The sequence below is a fragment of the Urocampus carinirostris genome, chromosome 10, assembly GCF_059441175.1.
Source record: "Urocampus carinirostris isolate Australia breed hairy pipefish chromosome 10, RoL_Ucar_1.0, whole genome shotgun sequence".
NCBI classification, from domain to species: domain Eukaryota; kingdom Metazoa; phylum Chordata; class Actinopteri; order Syngnathiformes; family Syngnathidae; genus Urocampus; species Urocampus carinirostris.
Window position 1 is genome coordinate 24505227 of NC_142358.1, and position 17568 is coordinate 24522794.

Consider the following 17568-nt stretch of genomic DNA (forward strand, 5'->3'; position numbering starts at 1 on the left):
CCTCTGTCAAGCTGCTTGTGTGCCGCGTGAAATTGCATGCATTTCTTAAATGCACTTGAATATACTCTTCTTTTTTAGCATTTCTCAAATAAATCATTTTATCATCTATTTGGGGGTTTGGAGGTTTGGACTGTATTTGAAACAGTCCTTTTCTTAATTTCAAAATTTTCAAGCGACACTAACAGAAAACCGCAACGACAGGCATGAAATAACTCCTTCATCCTGATTGGCCAACTGTCAGTTACTTCTGCCGTTTACTTGCACTTCATTGACTTCTTCACTTTGATATTCGGAGCAATAGGCAGAAATCATCAACCATTGGCCCTCATATGCTTTGCTTTCATTAATCAGTCTGATTCCCTGGTCCACACTGTCCTAAGCTTGCTGCTAGCCAGCCGCTGGCCAAATCGATGCATCGGGAGCGCACTGCGTCATCCGGCGCGAGGGCCATGCGCGTGTCCAGACTCCAGAGTCGCCCCCGACCCCTGCCACACCAACACCCTGGCACCGTCCACCTTTGTGCGGGGTCGTATAATAATTATAAAAATATAGAGGTTTCTACTTTGCACATTTTTCCAATCACGGGTCCTTTTTGAAAAGCAACCCACTGTGAAAAACGAGGGATTACTTTATTAAGGAATAATATTATTTTTGGATTCAAAAAAATATATTAGAATTATCAGTGATTTTTTACAGAGGGAATGGTATCGATATGTGCAATCAGTATCAATGACTTGGGTGTCACTTCCGGTATCGGTCTGAAATAATCTGGTACAAAATATCCCTATCTTGATTCAATTAGGGCTTACAACTGCTAAATTGAATTAACATATTTTAAAAGACAATGTACACCGAAAGAAAGAGTTAACTTAGTTGAGATTTGAAGAGACAATTCATAATCAAGCACTGGTCACCCTGACGGAGTCTCAGCCACAGACCCGTTTCCACCCTAGTGGGGTCAGTACTCTCTTTATGCTGATTAGGTTTGCATGAATACAGGCCTTTGTCAGTCTTCTGTTCCCACGACCCACCGTTTGCACAGTAGTCGCGTGGCTCCAGCGCTTGGATGGGCCCCCACGGAAAGGACCATGGGTCCAACCACCGTTGGGCACGCACGTGGGCAAGCTGACATCTGCTCGGCAAAAAAGACTAAACAGCAGATGTACAACATTCAACTCCTTCAGAAACAACATGCTCAGATGTTTCGGGGAATCAAACCCTCGTGTTACTTCATCACCGTTTCACTACAAGACACTGTGATGATGGCAAATAAATGATGACGTCTGAATTTACGGGCTTATTAAAAAGATCAAAATTCAAAATATTGGGGATTTATTTTTTCAAGATGGACTGTTAGGCTAAGCAAACAAGAGAATGTTTCACAATTCTAGGGTTGTGGATTTAATCCTAAATCAATATATCGTTGCTCCAAGCAGTAAAGTGCTATGTACTAAGTAAATTAACATTTTCCCATAGAAAAACAATGTGCTTTGTGTCACACTATGAAGGCTTGATTTCAGTCATGACTATGGTTCCAATTAAAGAAAAGAAATAATCCTTTTGAGGGAGTTCTGATTCGGCTTTAAAAAAGCTTTAGGTCAGTTTAAAATGTACAACAGTGGGGGCCCTTTTGCGTGAGACTGTTTTTTGAGTTATGTTTCAAATATAGCGCTACGATTAGCATTTATCAAGTGAAGTTGTTCTAAAAACGTAATTGTAAAGATATAATTAGATGTCAAACATCTGGAAAAAATAACCATTTTAATATCAAAACTTTTTCCTGGAATACTTGAAAGTTCTGATTGAGTGTCTAATATTTGAACCTACCACAAATCCTGCACAGAATGTGAGTAGGCACTTCGCTTTAAGAGAAGTTTTCGCGAACAACGAATCCAACTTCCCTGTGGGACTCATCCCCACTCAATCACATTCTATTTGATAAAAAATGTATACAGAAAGGAGGTGAAGATGCTGACAATATAGTGTTAAAAAAATAAACTCATACTGAACATCACGAATTCCAATGAAGTCATACTCAACTTAAGGCGGACAAGCATGAACCCAGTTTTACACATCATCAATGGAGACTGTGTAGACAGAGTCCACTCCTTGAATGTCCTGGGCATGCAAATCTCCTGGTCTGCCAATATCAGAGCTGTGATAGTGATGGCTCAGCAGTGGCTCCACTTCCTGAGAGTGCTCAGAAAGAACAACCTGAAATCGAAGCTGCTGGTGTCCTTCCACAGAGGCACGGTGGAGAGCATTCTGGTATACGACGTCACTTTGTGGTTTCTGGAAGCATGGCAGAAGAGAAAACCTACAGAGGCTCATCAACACAACTCAGAAAATAATTGGCTGCTCTCCACATAGTCTGGCCCCAGTTTCACACATCATCAATGGAGACTGATAGACAGAGTTCACTCCATGAATATCCTGGGCGTGCAAATCTCCTGGTCTGCCATGATCAGAGGTGTCGTAGTGAAGGCTCAGCAGTGACTCCACTTCCCAGGAGCGCTCAGAAACAGCAACCTGGAATCGAATCCGCTGGTGTCCTTCTACAGAGGCACGGTGGAGAGCATTCTGGCATACCATGTCACTGTGTGGTTTCTGGAAGCATGGCAGACGAGAGAAAAAACCTACAGAGGGTCATCAACACAACCCAGAAAATAATTGACTCCTCTCCGCTTAGTCTGGTGGACAATGCTGGCATGCGATACTGCAGCAGAACCAACAACATTGTAAAAAGACTTTTCTCTCCCCAGTCTCCACCTCTTTGACCTGCTGCCCTCTGGAAGGTGCTGCAGATCCCTTAAAATAAAAACTACCAGGTTCAGAGACATTTTCTTACCCAAAGCCATCACCAGACTGAGCAAGCGTACACGACAGTGAAAAATTCATATTTGGCCTTTGAATGGAAAAAATATTATTTATCAACTTTTTTTAGAAGTATTTTGATGCTAAATGTCATTGCACTGCTTTTTCATAATACTATTTTTCTGAAACACAACTTAGGACAGTCTGTGTAAATATTTTGCCAATTTATTCTGATAACCAGTTTATCATATTTTTCTCTTTCAACTACACGTTTATCCTGGAGTGGCAATCTTGTTGTAAACAATGTTCACTACGCTGTTATCTGTGAAAACAAAGACCAAAAAAAAGACAAAGACAATTGAAATTGTTATTCCCCAACGTTTTGTTAATGTTTCGTTTTAGTCTCTTTCTGTGGCCTTTCAGAGTGGAGGTCAGGCTCCCTTTGCAGGTGTAACTTAACGCCGGTCATGGCACAGAATTGCTAAAGGGCATTCCGTGGCAAAAACATGGTAACCACACACCCTTGTTTCACCCTGGGAGAGCAGGAAACGACAAACTTTTCATGGGCGGAGGCCTGGAAGGGAGGGTATGCTTTCAGGCTGGACATCTGTTGCTCATGCTCCACCAACCCTTCTCCCTTTTCCCCCTCAGGCCGGTCACTCCTATGGGTGAATCTGCTGAATGGAGCCAGTGACCTGGGAGTCTTGAGTGTGTGTGGGAAAATTTCCCAGCCAAAGAGTTAGCGCATTCACATGCTAATCGCATCGTTATAAATAGGAAGGAGGTGGCGCACCGAGTGCCCTAGAGACACTAGCGTTTAGAGGGGACGCTTGCAGCATCATGACTGCTTCACCCACGCTCCACAAACATGCCAACGCCAAAGAGGAGCGGAAGGTATCTGACCATTTCACACGACTTTCCAACTTGCTGCTTTAGTGTGCTTACATTTTAACTCAACAAACAGATGCGGAAACCTCTGATTGAGAGGAAACGACGTGAAAGGATCAACAACTGTTTGGAACAGTTGAAGGAGACCGTCATCAGTGCCTTCAGACTTGACGTGAGTACCCCAGTAGCATGCACACATATCAAAATAGGTCCATTTTGCTCATTTCCTTTTGCACATTTGCTTAAAGAGACAGTATGTATTATTTGACCAATAGATGTCTCTGTATTGTGTAGTACACTCGAAAACAAGAAAAATAGAATACTCAAAGGGATCAAAACGCACCATTTTACTTCTCATTTTTCGCTTAGCCTTTTGAGGTTTTTAGTACCCGCAGCAACACGATGGTGGACAATTATGGCAGCTCCCTCTTGGGGAGGCACTTGTTATGCGGAATTAATGCACATTTCTTGACCTAGGAGTATTTAAAAAAATCATATATGTTTATTATTTGTTTATAATTATATGCTATGCTTATTTTTTTAATCAATATCGTCTTTTTACCACTAGAAGGCGCTAAATACACACTGGTCCTTTAAATAGAACAAGTTACCATGCACACATTTCTAAAGTCATTAACTTTTATTTAAAATAAATAAAAGCAAGACACGAGGTTTTCTTTTTTTTGCCTAACCTTTTGAGGTTTTTAGGTGCCCGCAGCAGCATGATGACGGACATTTATGGCAGCTCCTTCTGAGTGAGGTGCTTGTTACATGAAAATAATGCAGGTTTATTGACCTAGGAGTATTTTAAAAAAACCTTATATGATAACTATTGGTGCAGCACGGCGGCGCAGTGGTCATGAGATCAAACCTTCCTGTGTGTAGTTTGCATGTTCTCCCCGTGCTTGCGTGGGTTTCCTCAAATTATCCCTAGGTGTGAATGAGCGAGTGAATTGTCTGTCTCTGTGTGCCCTGCGACTGGCTGGCAACCAGTTCAGGGTGTCCCCTGCCCACTGCCCGAAGATTGCTGGGATGGGCTCCGGCACCCCCGCGACCCTACTGGGGATAAGCGGCGCAGATAATGGATGGATGGATGGATGGATGGATTACTATTTGTTTATTATTATATGTCACGTTTATTTCTTTAAATTAATATTGTCTTCATACCAATAGAAGGTGTTAGATAATACACACTGTCGTCTTAAATAGAACAAGTTACCGTGCACACATCTCTAAAGTCATTAAACTTTTATTTAATATTAATAAAGGTACGATTTTGAACATTTTACACACAAGGTTTAAAACAGGTAAAGGTGTCCAGAATACAAAAAATGTAGTTTCCCCACTTGTGTTTGTCACCAACTTTGTTCCAATTTGTAATAATTTAGAAGGGTCAACATGGTGCCATTTAAGGTTGAACATGTTTTACATAAACTTGGAAAATTCAAATTCCTAAGTTATCTAAATACTATATTTTTTTTAGATCTAACAAAAAAAAGCCAATTTTCACAACAGTTTTAAAAGTGCAGCTTTTCTAGAATTCAGTAATTATTGAGCAGAAAAACTGACCTCAAATAGAAACCCTAAAAAATAGGGATCGGAGATCCCAGGTGTCAGTGCAGATACTAACCTTCATTAAAGGACATTGTAATATTATTTATCACCTCTTAGTGGTAAAAAAAAAAAAACTTAATTCGACAACGATATTGATTTGAATAATAAGCAAAAATACTTATATGTCAGATAAACATGCAGTTTTGGATTACTCGTAGATCAAGAAATTGGCATTGACCATGCAATGGCGTTAAGGTCACCTAGAGCGAGCTGAGAGGATTTTCCAACTTCTTGCTGCTGCGGGTACTTAAAAAAAACTTGTGAAAGACTGGGCAATAAAATGAGAATGAAAATAGTGCTGTTTGGTCACCCAATTAGTGTCCGTTTAAAAATAAATAAGCTAAAATTAAAGGGGTCGTAAATTTTCAAATATTAATACATTTAAATCCTATCATAATTTAGTCCATATCATGTTGGGATTTAAATGTATTTATTTGAGGCTATTTATCATTAGTAGGAGAATTTTATGTCATATTAGAGTATGTGATATGCATCGGTGGCTAGTTGAGATTTGAGCATTGTTTTGGTATCCTTCATCCCTAAAAAAGGGAACTTTCCAAAATGGACTGTTTTGAGAGAATGCAGAGGCTCTAGCACCACCTATCCAGACCTGGGAACTCTAGTTCTTAAGATTGAGATTATGTGGGTTTCTCTGCTTCAATACAGGTAATTCCAATCACCAGGATCAGCTTGCTAGTTTGCTAACATGCCCATAATTTGTATCACCTAAATTGAAGAAGAAAACCCTCCAAAATCAAGCAGGATAATGCGGCCCTCGAGAACCGCAGTGCCTATGTCTGAGCTAGTCCCTGCCTATGCATGTGGATGCAGCTCTCTATTAACTCTGGAAAAAAACGAACCTCATCTAAACCGACCTGCTGTCTTCCTTCACTACAGCAATCTAAACTCGAAAAAGCCGACATACTAGAGATGACTGTGAAACATCTGCAGAACATCCAGACGAATAAAGGTAAGAATCGCTCATCTTAAGGTCAGACATGTTGCAAGTTTGCCTACCACCACCTGAGGGCGCTATCTTTTATGTTAACCCTCAGTTATCCCTTGCAGACCCTTTGGAGGCCCAGCAGAAATACAGTACAGGTTACATCCAATGCATGCACCAAATCCACAACATTCTCCTCACCTGCGACTGGATGGACCAAACACTCGCCACACGCCTGCTTGATCACCTGCTCAGGTGCCTCCCGAGATCCTCAGAAGAGCCTGCGGCCAGGAACCACCTCCAAAACCTGCAGGGTCGAGGCCAGCATCCACCTACGGTGTCGGAGGTGGCCAATCGGGACTCCCATTTGGGAATGCTGGAGATGTGGCGACCTTGGTGAACGTTGGCGTCCCTTAAGCCCGTTTCCAGGCCAACCGGTGTTATGTATCTTATAGATATGCTACTCTGAAGACAAACGTGGGGCGGTTTTGTTCCATCCGGTATTTTAATAGTTGTGCTATCACGTTTTTAAAATGACCTTTGTGCAGTACTTCGCTTCTGAAGTTGACTTATTGTAGCCTGCATTGTAGAAGGCTTTTATTAATCTTTCAAGTATTTATTGTATTAATATGCTATTTATTGGGTTTGAAATGTATTGCTTCTCTTTCTTCTTCCACTTTCTTGCCATTGCATAGATTTTTGTGTCTGGCCCTTTTGCTCGATTGACATCAGTAAAATGTGGTATTTTATTTATGCAAGTACCCAGGACCGAGTTTTTGGTATATGTAGTTAACTTAATATGTTAATTTGAGTTCGTGTTTATTAGGGCTTATGTTGTTTGTGCCATTTTTTTGTCTTTTTCAGATGTAAAATTCTTGTCAAATCAGATCAATTAACATTTATTTTGTGTCAATTTAGCAGTTGTAAGCACTAATTGAATCAAGATAGGGATATTTTGTACTGTATTGTTGTTAATTTGATGCAAGTTTTTTTACTTTTAGCGTAAATCCTCATTATTAATTTTGTTCGTTTTTCTTTAAGCATTGTAGTAGAGTATTTGTACATAACAGTAGGGTTTTTTTTGCTACGTTTTCATACTGCTGTCTGTACATATCAAGACCACTAGGGGCAATGTACTGTATACTGTACTGTATATTCCTTTCTGTAGCTTTGAACTGAGAAATTCCGAAATACAGGTACTGTAGTTACTTATTTCTCTGATCCTTCCATATACCCCTCACAGTACTGTATCAGTGATATGCACAAACACTAGATGGTGCTAAAGCTATTGCTTGCTCGAAAAATGTGACATTTAAAAAAGTTTTTTTTTTTGCTTGACATTTTTTTTAATTTTTATAATTATTAAAACAAATTTCCGAGTTAATAAATGATATAAAGGTTGTTGAGATTTGTTTGAGTTTTTGTTTCATTATTTTCGTTTTATTGTTGTTATCTTTTTTTTTTTTTTCAAAAGTAGCACTAAAGAACTGAGATTATATTTTCGATTTGTGTGAAAATTTCAACAAAAACAATTTTGAGAATTTCAGAAATAAATATCAAAATTTGAGATTTGTACTTATTCAAATTTGCATATCTTTGTTGATGTCGTGGCAAAAGCAATGTATCTCTGAAATTTGTTTTCAATTTGTTTATGACGTATTCAGTCAGTCAATGGTTTCTTTTACACGTTATTTCAAGAACGTTAGTTTTCTAAATCAGTAAATATTAAATGTATTGTTGCTTTCATGTTGGAAAAATATTCAAAATACAGTTATAGAGTTTCATTCTCCTGAGGGGAAAAACATGCATTCTTTAAGATAAGTGTTTCTCACATGACAACCAGGATTAAAAAAGGAAAAACCCCTTTTTTTTTATCTTTGACCCTGAAAATGTCAGGACCAGAACAGAAACGGGACCCAATTGCGTTACGTTTCTCACAAGTTTTATTGGAGGAAAGAAAAAGGGCTGCGCCCACGATCTGGTGTTCGCTGGACGCGGGAACAAGTCGCTCTCCGACTCGGGTTGTGCTCCGAATCCAGAAGTGGATCTTCCGTAGCGAGCGATGGCGGTGTCAGGGACAGAAAAAACAGGTTGGTAGCCGGGACTGGGCCAGCAAGGCGTGGTCGGGGTCGTAAGCGAGTCGTAAGCCGGGATGGGAGAATAGACGTGGTCAGGAGCAAAACAGGTCGAAGCCGGAGACAGACGGGAGCAAAAACGGGACAGGTGGAAGTCGGGGTTGAAAAAGGCTTGCCTAGTATTCACTGACGTACGCACACGGGCTGACAACAGGGGACAGACAGGACTGGGTTCAAATACTGACAGGGAGCCAATCAGAACCCGCGGTGGTTGGCGCCAAATGAGCGGGCACAGGTGCTTCACATCAGTAATCATGACAGAAAAAAATAGTGCAGGTTGCGACAAGGTTGTCCACATTTACCCGTTTACAGACTACCTAATGCACATTCTATTCTATTGCCACTATGACTCCGGCTACTTTCATAACTCCCTAGGAACTCACACATATTTATTACATATCATTAAACTATTACTCTTTAAATCTTTATCATTTGACACATTCGTATGTTTTTACCTTCATCTTACTTTTGCAGTGAAAAGAGACGTCCTCCAATCTTGCTGTACTTCTGTACAACGACAACAAAGGACATTCTATTCTATCCCATTAAATTCCATTATATTCTATTCTACTTTCAAACAATTACTGTATGTTTTGTATCATTTCGGTATCGTAGACCTGGTTAAGATTTCTGAAAGTTAGAAATCTTTCCCACATGATTGTTGAGGTGACCGAAATGCTTAAGTAAAACAAAGAATCAAAAATAAGCCCAACTATGGAAACAACTACTGTTCAACCCCTCCCACTCTACTGCCGGGCCAATCTGTTCTGGATAATATCAGTCACTGGTAGCAGACAACAACTTCATTGTTGATTGCTAATATTGTCACAGTAAACTAGCAAATGTTATTCTCGATCAAGCATTTATGTGGGAAGTAATAAGGAGAGCAATTAGCTGAGGTTGACTGGTAGGTTTTTGTAACCACGAAGATTTAATGTCAGGGGAGGACAGATCTGAATTTTCTTAGATGATTTTCTACAGTCCTCTCTTGTTCTTCCTAGTTCAGCATTCATTAATGTCTTCTCTCCTTATCCTCATTGTTTACTAAACTATAAATGTATCCCTCACTCAGGCAGGTGGAGAAAATGCAAACTCCTCACAGGAAGGCTAGTGACTGGAATTTCACCCAGGACCTCCGAACTGTAAAGCAGACGTAATCAGTCTTCCAGTATTCCACCATGTCCACATCAATCAAGAGTTAATTATTGCCAATAGAGTGTCTCCCAAAAAAACGTCAGACTGTAAATTATAACTAGTAGTCTGTATTAAATGTAAATAAGTTGTGAAGAAGAAAACACAGCAGGCAGTGGGGGGCGAGACTGACTGGGTGTCGATGTTGCAAGTGATGAATGGGATTTCAAAGCTGTACATATGGCCCATTCTCCTTCCCTGTGTTGGTTCTGAGTGACCCCCTTGATAGAGCCAGGCAGAGGGGGATGCCAGACTGGTCCCCTCACCGGGCCCTCCAACAAAGGCGGCTCGGGACAGCTGCTCCCAGTCCGCACCATTAAAGATGTGGAGCTGGGATCTGGGGGTGGCGAGGTGCCAAAACCATTCCACTTCAAAGGTCTGGGATGCTTCCTTCATTTGGGGTACTAGACTTTTACTGACGCTGCCTGCAGAACTTCGCGCATTAATTCCAAGCAATAAAGCACGCTGGATTTGTTAAAGGGGCAGCGTGTATTTGTTCGTGCCTCATTGTGGTAAAAAAACTTAATTTGTTAAAAAATATGGATGATAAGCAAATATACATCAAATGGACCCTGAACTACCATCTGCAGTGTCCAAGAACATAATGTTCTGCACAACTGCCACTGTGAATATGCATATATTTATCATACATCATTTACGTATTGCTTTTTAATTTTCATATCCTTTCGCACATTTTTACCTTTTTAATTCGTCTTACTTGCACTGAAAGGAGAAGCCTTCTGATTTATTATAGTTGTATAATGCCAATAAAGGCCATTCACTCATTCATATAAACGTAAATTTTTTGAAATACAATATATTTGTATTTATTTTGCATAACACAAATTCACCTAAAGGCCGCTGACAAGTTTGTCCGATATCTTGCTGCTACAGGAACAAGAAAAACTTTTTTTCCATTCTTTGTTATTTCATTGTTTTTTCTTGATTTTTCTTTTTACCTTTTTTCGCAAAAGACTCGCCCAAAAATGAATAACTAATAAAAAATAATGCAGTTCGGTCACTTTGAGTCTCCCTAATTTGTAACCTTCTCACAGATTTTTGCTATTTGCTATTTTTATTATACAAGGGGTCTCCAACACAGTGCCCGTGGGCACCAGGGTTCCCCCTATAGACTGTTGAGGTGCCTGCAGGCCTGTTCAGCAAACAGCTCACCTCACCAGTTCCAGGTCATTGTGATTTTCTCGTAAAATGCTCTTTTTTCGTTGTGACTGAGTCTATTTAACCCTACTTCCCATATTAGACCTGGTAATAACACAATAACGACATAGATATGACATATGAACAGCATGATAAATTGTTATTTTAGAAATGTTGATAAAACTATGTGCCTTTTGCGCTAGTTAGTATTAAAAAATAGCTCTCAGCTTGAAAAACTTTGGAGACCCCTGCACAATACCGTGACAACTAAAGGTCGGGTATTGGATGCTGTAATACAAATGGATTAAAAAAACAAAAACAAAAAACAAATGTACTATTATATATGTAACCGCGTTGTACGTGTCCCACCAAAGATCCACATTCACGCTGGACTGGATGATGAGGTTTTTATTATTACAGTTCTGCAAATGGATGAGTCACAACATTAGCTTTTTCTGCTGGGTTTGATCTCTTTGATCTCTTTGTAGTACTCTGGTTAAACTGACAACAAAGCATATCAAAGAGCTGTCTTTTCACTTTACAGAAAATACATTTTAGAATATCACAATACATTTATAAATCTTTGCATTTTAACAAGATACTTTTAACAAGAGATCGTATAGTGGATTTTTAACGTTTACAATGAATTCAACATGTTTTTCTTTACTCTGAATTTTAACCAACATCATCCTTTTTTAATGTATATGAAAAAATAGGAATAAAAATGGGTACAATTTACCTGCAAATGGATGAGTCACAACATTAGCTTTTTCTGCTGGGTTTGATCTCTTTGATCTCTACAAGGGGAATTAATATTTAGTAAAACAGAAACAAAACGAAAATAAATCAAAACAGCTTGACAATATCAATCACATTACTATGCATGGTGAGAGATTTGTCAGCTGGGGTTATAATGTTTAAAATTAACTTATTTTGTGGAGCACCAAAAGATATGTCTTACCTTTGTAGTACTCTGGTTAAACTGACAAAACCCCGCCTCCTGGTCACATGTTAGAAGCCAAAACCAAACCCCACCCCATACCAGCAGATGGCACTGTTGGACTCAGCATTGCAGGACATTTACCAAAAACTATACACATATTTTAGCAGGAATTTCAATAAAATAAAAGTTATTATTACACCCGTTACATACACCCCCCTGAAATTCTGCTAAATATGGGAGTGCTACACTTAAAAAGAAAAAAAATCACATGCCAAAAAGGCAAATACTGATGAAAAAGAGGACACGAAAACTGGTACAGTATTACAAGGAACAAACTGAAGTGCATGTCAGTTCTAAAACTCTCCCAAAAAGGAGTGTGAAAAGAAAGGAGGCGAGCAAACTCCTAACTAAGCACAGACTCAAAGATGCCTGTTACATCTCTGAAATATCAAACATTGTTCCTGTAGTTGTAAGTGCTCACATAGGCACAATTCTTGTTTCTTACTCAAGCTTTGTTACTCAAACTGAAAGTGCATCTCTACTGAACTTAAACTAGGAACTTGCAGATATTGCGGACAGATGATTGTCACCTACCACATGGTCATTCATCTGACAAATAAGACGACTAGGAGGCCTGATGGACTGGCGGACCCTAAGACTATAACGGTTAGGTTGAGCACAAATAACCTGAGCTTGAAGGTCTGGGGCAGTCAAGTCTAAACAGTCAGTATCAGGGGAGTCTGCGTCCAGATGGTCAGTGTTCAATGGGGTCTCGTCTGGGAGACCCATACCCAAAGGGATCATGTTTTCAGAGCACTGTGATGGGCTTTCCGTATTGTCACTTGAAGTATGGTCAACATCTTGTTCGGGGATGTGCTGACTTCCTCGGCTGGATGTATCAACACTGCGAGAGTCGGACTGGGCATCAGATCTGCTGTCTAGTGAGTTATCCTCTACCTCTGGATGAACTTGCTCTTCACCTGCCTGTATCACCCAGTTTACTGTACGGACATCACTGTCTTCAACCGCGTCAGGTAAATCAGGGCATACATCACTTCCATGCATAGCAGCGTCAGACTCTGAGTGTTCAGATTCGCTGGCCAGATCATCCTCACAGGGCAAGAAGCTAACAGAGAGCAGCAAATTCCTGTGAACTACCTTCTCTTTGCCCGTCAGACAATCCTTGACTCTGTAGACATTGAGATCAGGCTTGACTGATATGACTTCATACGGGGTTGACTCCCACTTGTCTGCAACTTTGCGTTTCCCCGGGACACCTCTGTTGGCGATCAACACCCGGTCTCCCACGACGAGAGGTGATCCTTTGGCCCTACGGTTGTACAGCTTGGCATGACGAGTCTGTTCTCTGAGAGTATTCCTCTGTACAATCTGAGCAGCTTCATGTAGATCTTTCTTCAGATGGCGTACAAAGTCAGAGTAGCTGACAACAGCATCATTGGTATTAGCATGTTGAAACATGACATCGACAGGGAGACGAGGGATCCTACCAAACACTAGGTAAAACGGTGCAAACCCTGTTGTCTCATGCTCTGTGCAGTTATAGCAGAATGTGAGCTGCTGCAGCATTTGTGGCCACTTTGCTTTGGGCTGAGGGGGAAGGGTTCTGATCATATCTCCCAATGTTCGGTTGAATCGTTCTGCGATGCCATTTCCCATGGGGTGGTACGGAGTGGTATGGGATTTCTGCACCCCTGCCATCTCTAGAAGCTCTTTGATCAGTTTGCTCTCAAAATTAGCTCCCTGATCAGAGTGGATACGCCGTGGGAAACCATAGACAAGGAAGAAATCCTGCCACAGACGGCGAGCAACTTGTTTGGCGGTTTGATTTCTGCAAGGGAAGGCGTGCGCCATCTTGGAGAAATGATCAGTTACGACCAGGACATCTACAGACTTGTTCTCTTGCTCAGCAGTCCAAAAGTCTATACAGACCAACTCCATAGGCTCAGAGGTGACTATGTTCTTGAGTGGTGCACGGTTGTGTGGTTCCGGTGTTTTCCCTACTACACAGCGCTGACAGGATTTGACATAATTCACAACATCACGTTCCATGCCATTCCAGAAGAATCGTTGCCGCACCAGAGACAAAGTACGGTTCTGGCCTTGGTGACCTGCTGAGTCATGTAAACCTTGAAGGACTTTCTGTTTCAATGAATCAGGCACCACAAACTGGAAGATTTTCTTGGCCATGTGAGGATCTTTCCTTATTTTGTAGAGCATGCCATTCTGTATGGTGAGTCTGCTCCAATGCTTCAGTAGTTTCATCACACTAGGCGACTCGACAGCTCTCTCACGCCTGGTAGGTCTCTTGTGTCTATGCACAAAGTACATGGTCCTGCTTATTGTGTTGTCCTGTTCTTGTAAACCAACAAGCTGACTCTGTGGGAGTGCCGTTGACTGATCTCCCTTCTGCAGAAGATTGAAGTTGGCGTCTGTTCCCATCACTTGACCCACGCCACCAGTGGACTGAGCACTGAAGACAGCAGCAACCTCTTCTGATGTCACAGAACCATTGGAGCCTGATGGAATTGCCCTTTTTACTGACTCGTCTGATGTCCCAGCACTCTCGTCTACAACAGCGTGACAATTGTTGGATACTCTGAACACCTCTTGCACAGTACTGTTGTTCACCCTGTTGACTTGGTCCAAGAGCGAAGTATAGGGCTCGGTAACAAGGCGATGACCCACACATGACCGTACAAATGGCTCACGGCTCAGAGCGTCGGCTACGATGTTCTTTGGTCCGGGAATGTACTTCAGGTCAAAATTGTATGCAGCTAGCTTCGCTACCCACCGCTGTTCACACGCATCAAGTCTTGGTTTGGTCAAAATGTATGTAAGTGGGTTATTGTCGGTCCACGTGGTAAAGTGTCTTCCTTTCAACCAATGGCTGAATTTATCACATACCGCCCATTTCAAGGCAAGAAATTCGAGCCTGTGTGCAGGGTAGTTGAGCTGGGAGCGAGAGAGCGTCTTACTTGCAAAGGCGACTGGTCTGGCTACTTTTCCACCAGGTGGCAGCTGTGACAGGACTGCTCCAATCCCATCAAAGGATGCGTCGACAGCCAGAATAAACGGCGCATCAAAATCTGGGTGGGCCAGAGTGACACCTGTCACGAGGTCGTGCTTCAGTGTTTCAAAGGCGTTCTGGCATGCATCGGACCAATCTGCAGGCGTCAGCTTCACTTGACCTTTCTTGCGGGCTCTCTTGCGCTTATGCTTGTCACCAGATTCAGATGTGAGCCTGAACAGAGGTTTTGCCTTCGCAGAACATGCTTCAATGAAGCTTTGGAAATACATCACCATGCCTAGAAAAGATCTGATTTTACTAGGGCATGGCGTCTTGCCATCCGACTCCATTAGATCAGTGACTTGTACGTCATTTATCGCTCTCACTTTCTCGGGGTCAGTCCGAATTCCATCCTCACTGATGACATGCCCAAGAAATTTCACAGTCCGTCTGAGGAAAAAACACTTTTTGGGTGCGAGCTTGAGGTTGTGTTCCTTAAGGCGAGTAAACACCATCTGCAGGCGTTGGAGTGCAACTTCCTCTGTGGGGGCAAACACCATCAGATCGTCGAGGTAACATAATAGGCTCATGAAATTCTGATCACCAAATATTGACATCATCATCCTCATAAATGTTGCTGGGCTGTTGCAAAGTCCCTGAGGGAGCCGGTTGTACTCGTGAAGGCCGAATGGTGAGGAGAATGCCGTGTACTTTTTGTCGTCAGGGTGCAAGGGGACATTGTAGTAGCCTGACGTCAGATCCATTGTGGAGAAAAAGGCATTTCCCCCAAGTGCGGCCAAAGCATCAGCTTGATGCGGTAGTGGGTAGGCATCCTTTATGGTTCTTGCATTAAGCCTTCTGAAATCAGTACATACCCTTAGAAATTTCACTCGCGGAATTTGGCGTAGATGTGGGTCTGACCTGAGGTGAAGGTAGGCTAGCATGTTGGTCAGCTGCATTATGGGTGCTCACACTGGAACTTGCCTCTACTCTATGTGTCGCACCACCTGGGGTAGAACTATTATCAGAGGGGATGGGGGTAACCATGCCCCTGCCCCTGCCAAAGTGAATAGGTGTGTCAAATTGTGGAGCTAACACATTGCTCTGATTAAACATGTTTCAAAGATTAACAGAAAAAAATGTAAATAAGTCAAAATCACAAAATAAATCAGCAGCCTTCGTATCACTGTGACACTGCACTGTAATGAGCTAAACAATATCGCTCATGTAACTAAAATTTCAAATACTGTGAGCTCATGTGGCAGGTAGGACAGTCCTCGGTTCGGCGAGTTTGATAGAAGTCACGGGTCACGGCACCAATGTAACCGCGTTGTACGTGTCCCACCAAAGATCCACATTCACGCTGGACTGGATGATGAGGTTTTTATTATTACAGTTCTGCAAATGGATGAGTCACAACATTAGCTTTTTCTGCTGGGTTTGATCTCTTTGATCTCTTTGTAGTACTCTGGTTAAACTGACAACAAAGCATATCAAAGAGCTGTCTTTTCACTTTACAGAAAATACATTTTAGAATATCACAATACATTTATAAATCTTTGCATTTTAACAAGATACTTTTAACAAGAGATCGTATAGTGGATTTTTAACGTTTACAATGAATTCAACATGTTTTTCTTTACTCTGAATTTTAACCAACATCATCCTTTTTTAATGTATATGAAAAAATAGGAATAAAAATGGGTACAATTTACCTGCAAATGGATGAGTCACAACATTAGCTTTTTCTGCTGGGTTTGATCTCTTTGATCTCTACAAGGGGAATTAATATTTAGTAAAACAGAAACAAAACGAAAATAAATCAAAACAGCTTGACAATATCAATCACATTACTATGCATGGTGAGAGATTTGTCAGCTGGGGTTATAATGTTTAAAATTAACTTATTTTGTGGAGCACCAAAAGATATGTCTTACCTTTGTAGTACTCTGGTTAAACTGACAAAACCCCGCCTCCTGGTCACATGTTAGAAGCCAAAACCAAACCCCACCCCATACCAGCAGATGGCACTGTTGGACTCAGCATTGCAGGACATTTACCAAAAACTATACACATATTTTAGCAGGAATTTCAATAAAATAAAAGTTATTATTACACCCGTTACATATAGACATGCATTTAAAAAAGATGTTGAAAAATTTGCATTAATTTGACTTAATATTAGCCTCACGTAGAGGGAGCTGACATATTTATCCACCATCTAGCTGCTACGGGTATCCCACAAAAAATAAATGAGAAATCTTTGCAAAATATGACATAAAAATGGTGTGGTTTGGTCACTTTGAGTCTCCATAGTTTGTATTCTTCCTAGTGTTTTTTAGCTCTGGTTTTCAGTTGCATGACACAATACAGTGGTCAAACAATACACTCTGTCCCTTTAAGTGATGTACACGCACCCTTTGCAACACAACGCACGAGTCTCTCTCTATTCTAAGGATTGTTTGCATTATAAGAGTGCTCAGACTTGTAAGAATTAACAATTTTTAAAAAAAAATGTGTATATTTTTGGGGACGATCGGTTGTTAGATTATTCACAAACAAGGAGAGCACTGTCAATAAACATGTAGAACAAACGCATGTGCAGCAGGCTGACACCTGTCGCTTTCTTTGGGTAAGGGTCCTTAATTCCCCCGGCTGATTCTGTTTGGGGCCGAGGGGCCGCAAACCAGCAGCAGCTGCCAACTGAAGGCATCGCGTTACATGCGCTCCGCCCAACAGGACGCTCGATCTTTGGAGTCTCAGACACAAAAGCGGGGAAAAAGTGAGGCGGTCGGGCACTCAACTTCGCGCATACATGCAGCAGCTGGCTCGTGCTAGACTTTAGCGGATATTG

The 17568-nt window shown here is 41.3% G+C and overlaps 1 protein-coding gene and 1 long non-coding RNA gene across 2 annotated transcripts; both read left to right on the plus strand.

The window, feature by feature from the left end:
- Window positions 1-3630: 3630 nt before the first annotated feature.
- her8.2 (hairy-related 8.2) lies at window positions 3631-7660 on the plus strand. The gene is made up of 4 exons (XM_088345736.1): window positions 3631-3708; window positions 3779-3874; window positions 6214-6286; window positions 6385-7660. The coding sequence occupies exons 1-4, from the start codon at window positions 3655-3657 to the stop codon at window positions 6657-6659; spliced, it is 498 nt and encodes a 165-aa protein (XP_088201862.1). The 5' UTR covers window positions 3631-3654; the 3' UTR covers window positions 6660-7660.
- Window positions 7661-7988: 328 nt separating this feature from the next.
- LOC148358467 (uncharacterized) lies at window positions 7989-10606 on the plus strand. The gene is made up of 2 exons (XR_015851572.1): window positions 7989-8349; window positions 9467-10606. It is a non-coding gene; the product is annotated as an uncharacterized LOC148358467 (long non-coding RNA).
- The last annotated feature ends 6962 nt before the right edge of the window (window positions 10607-17568 follow it).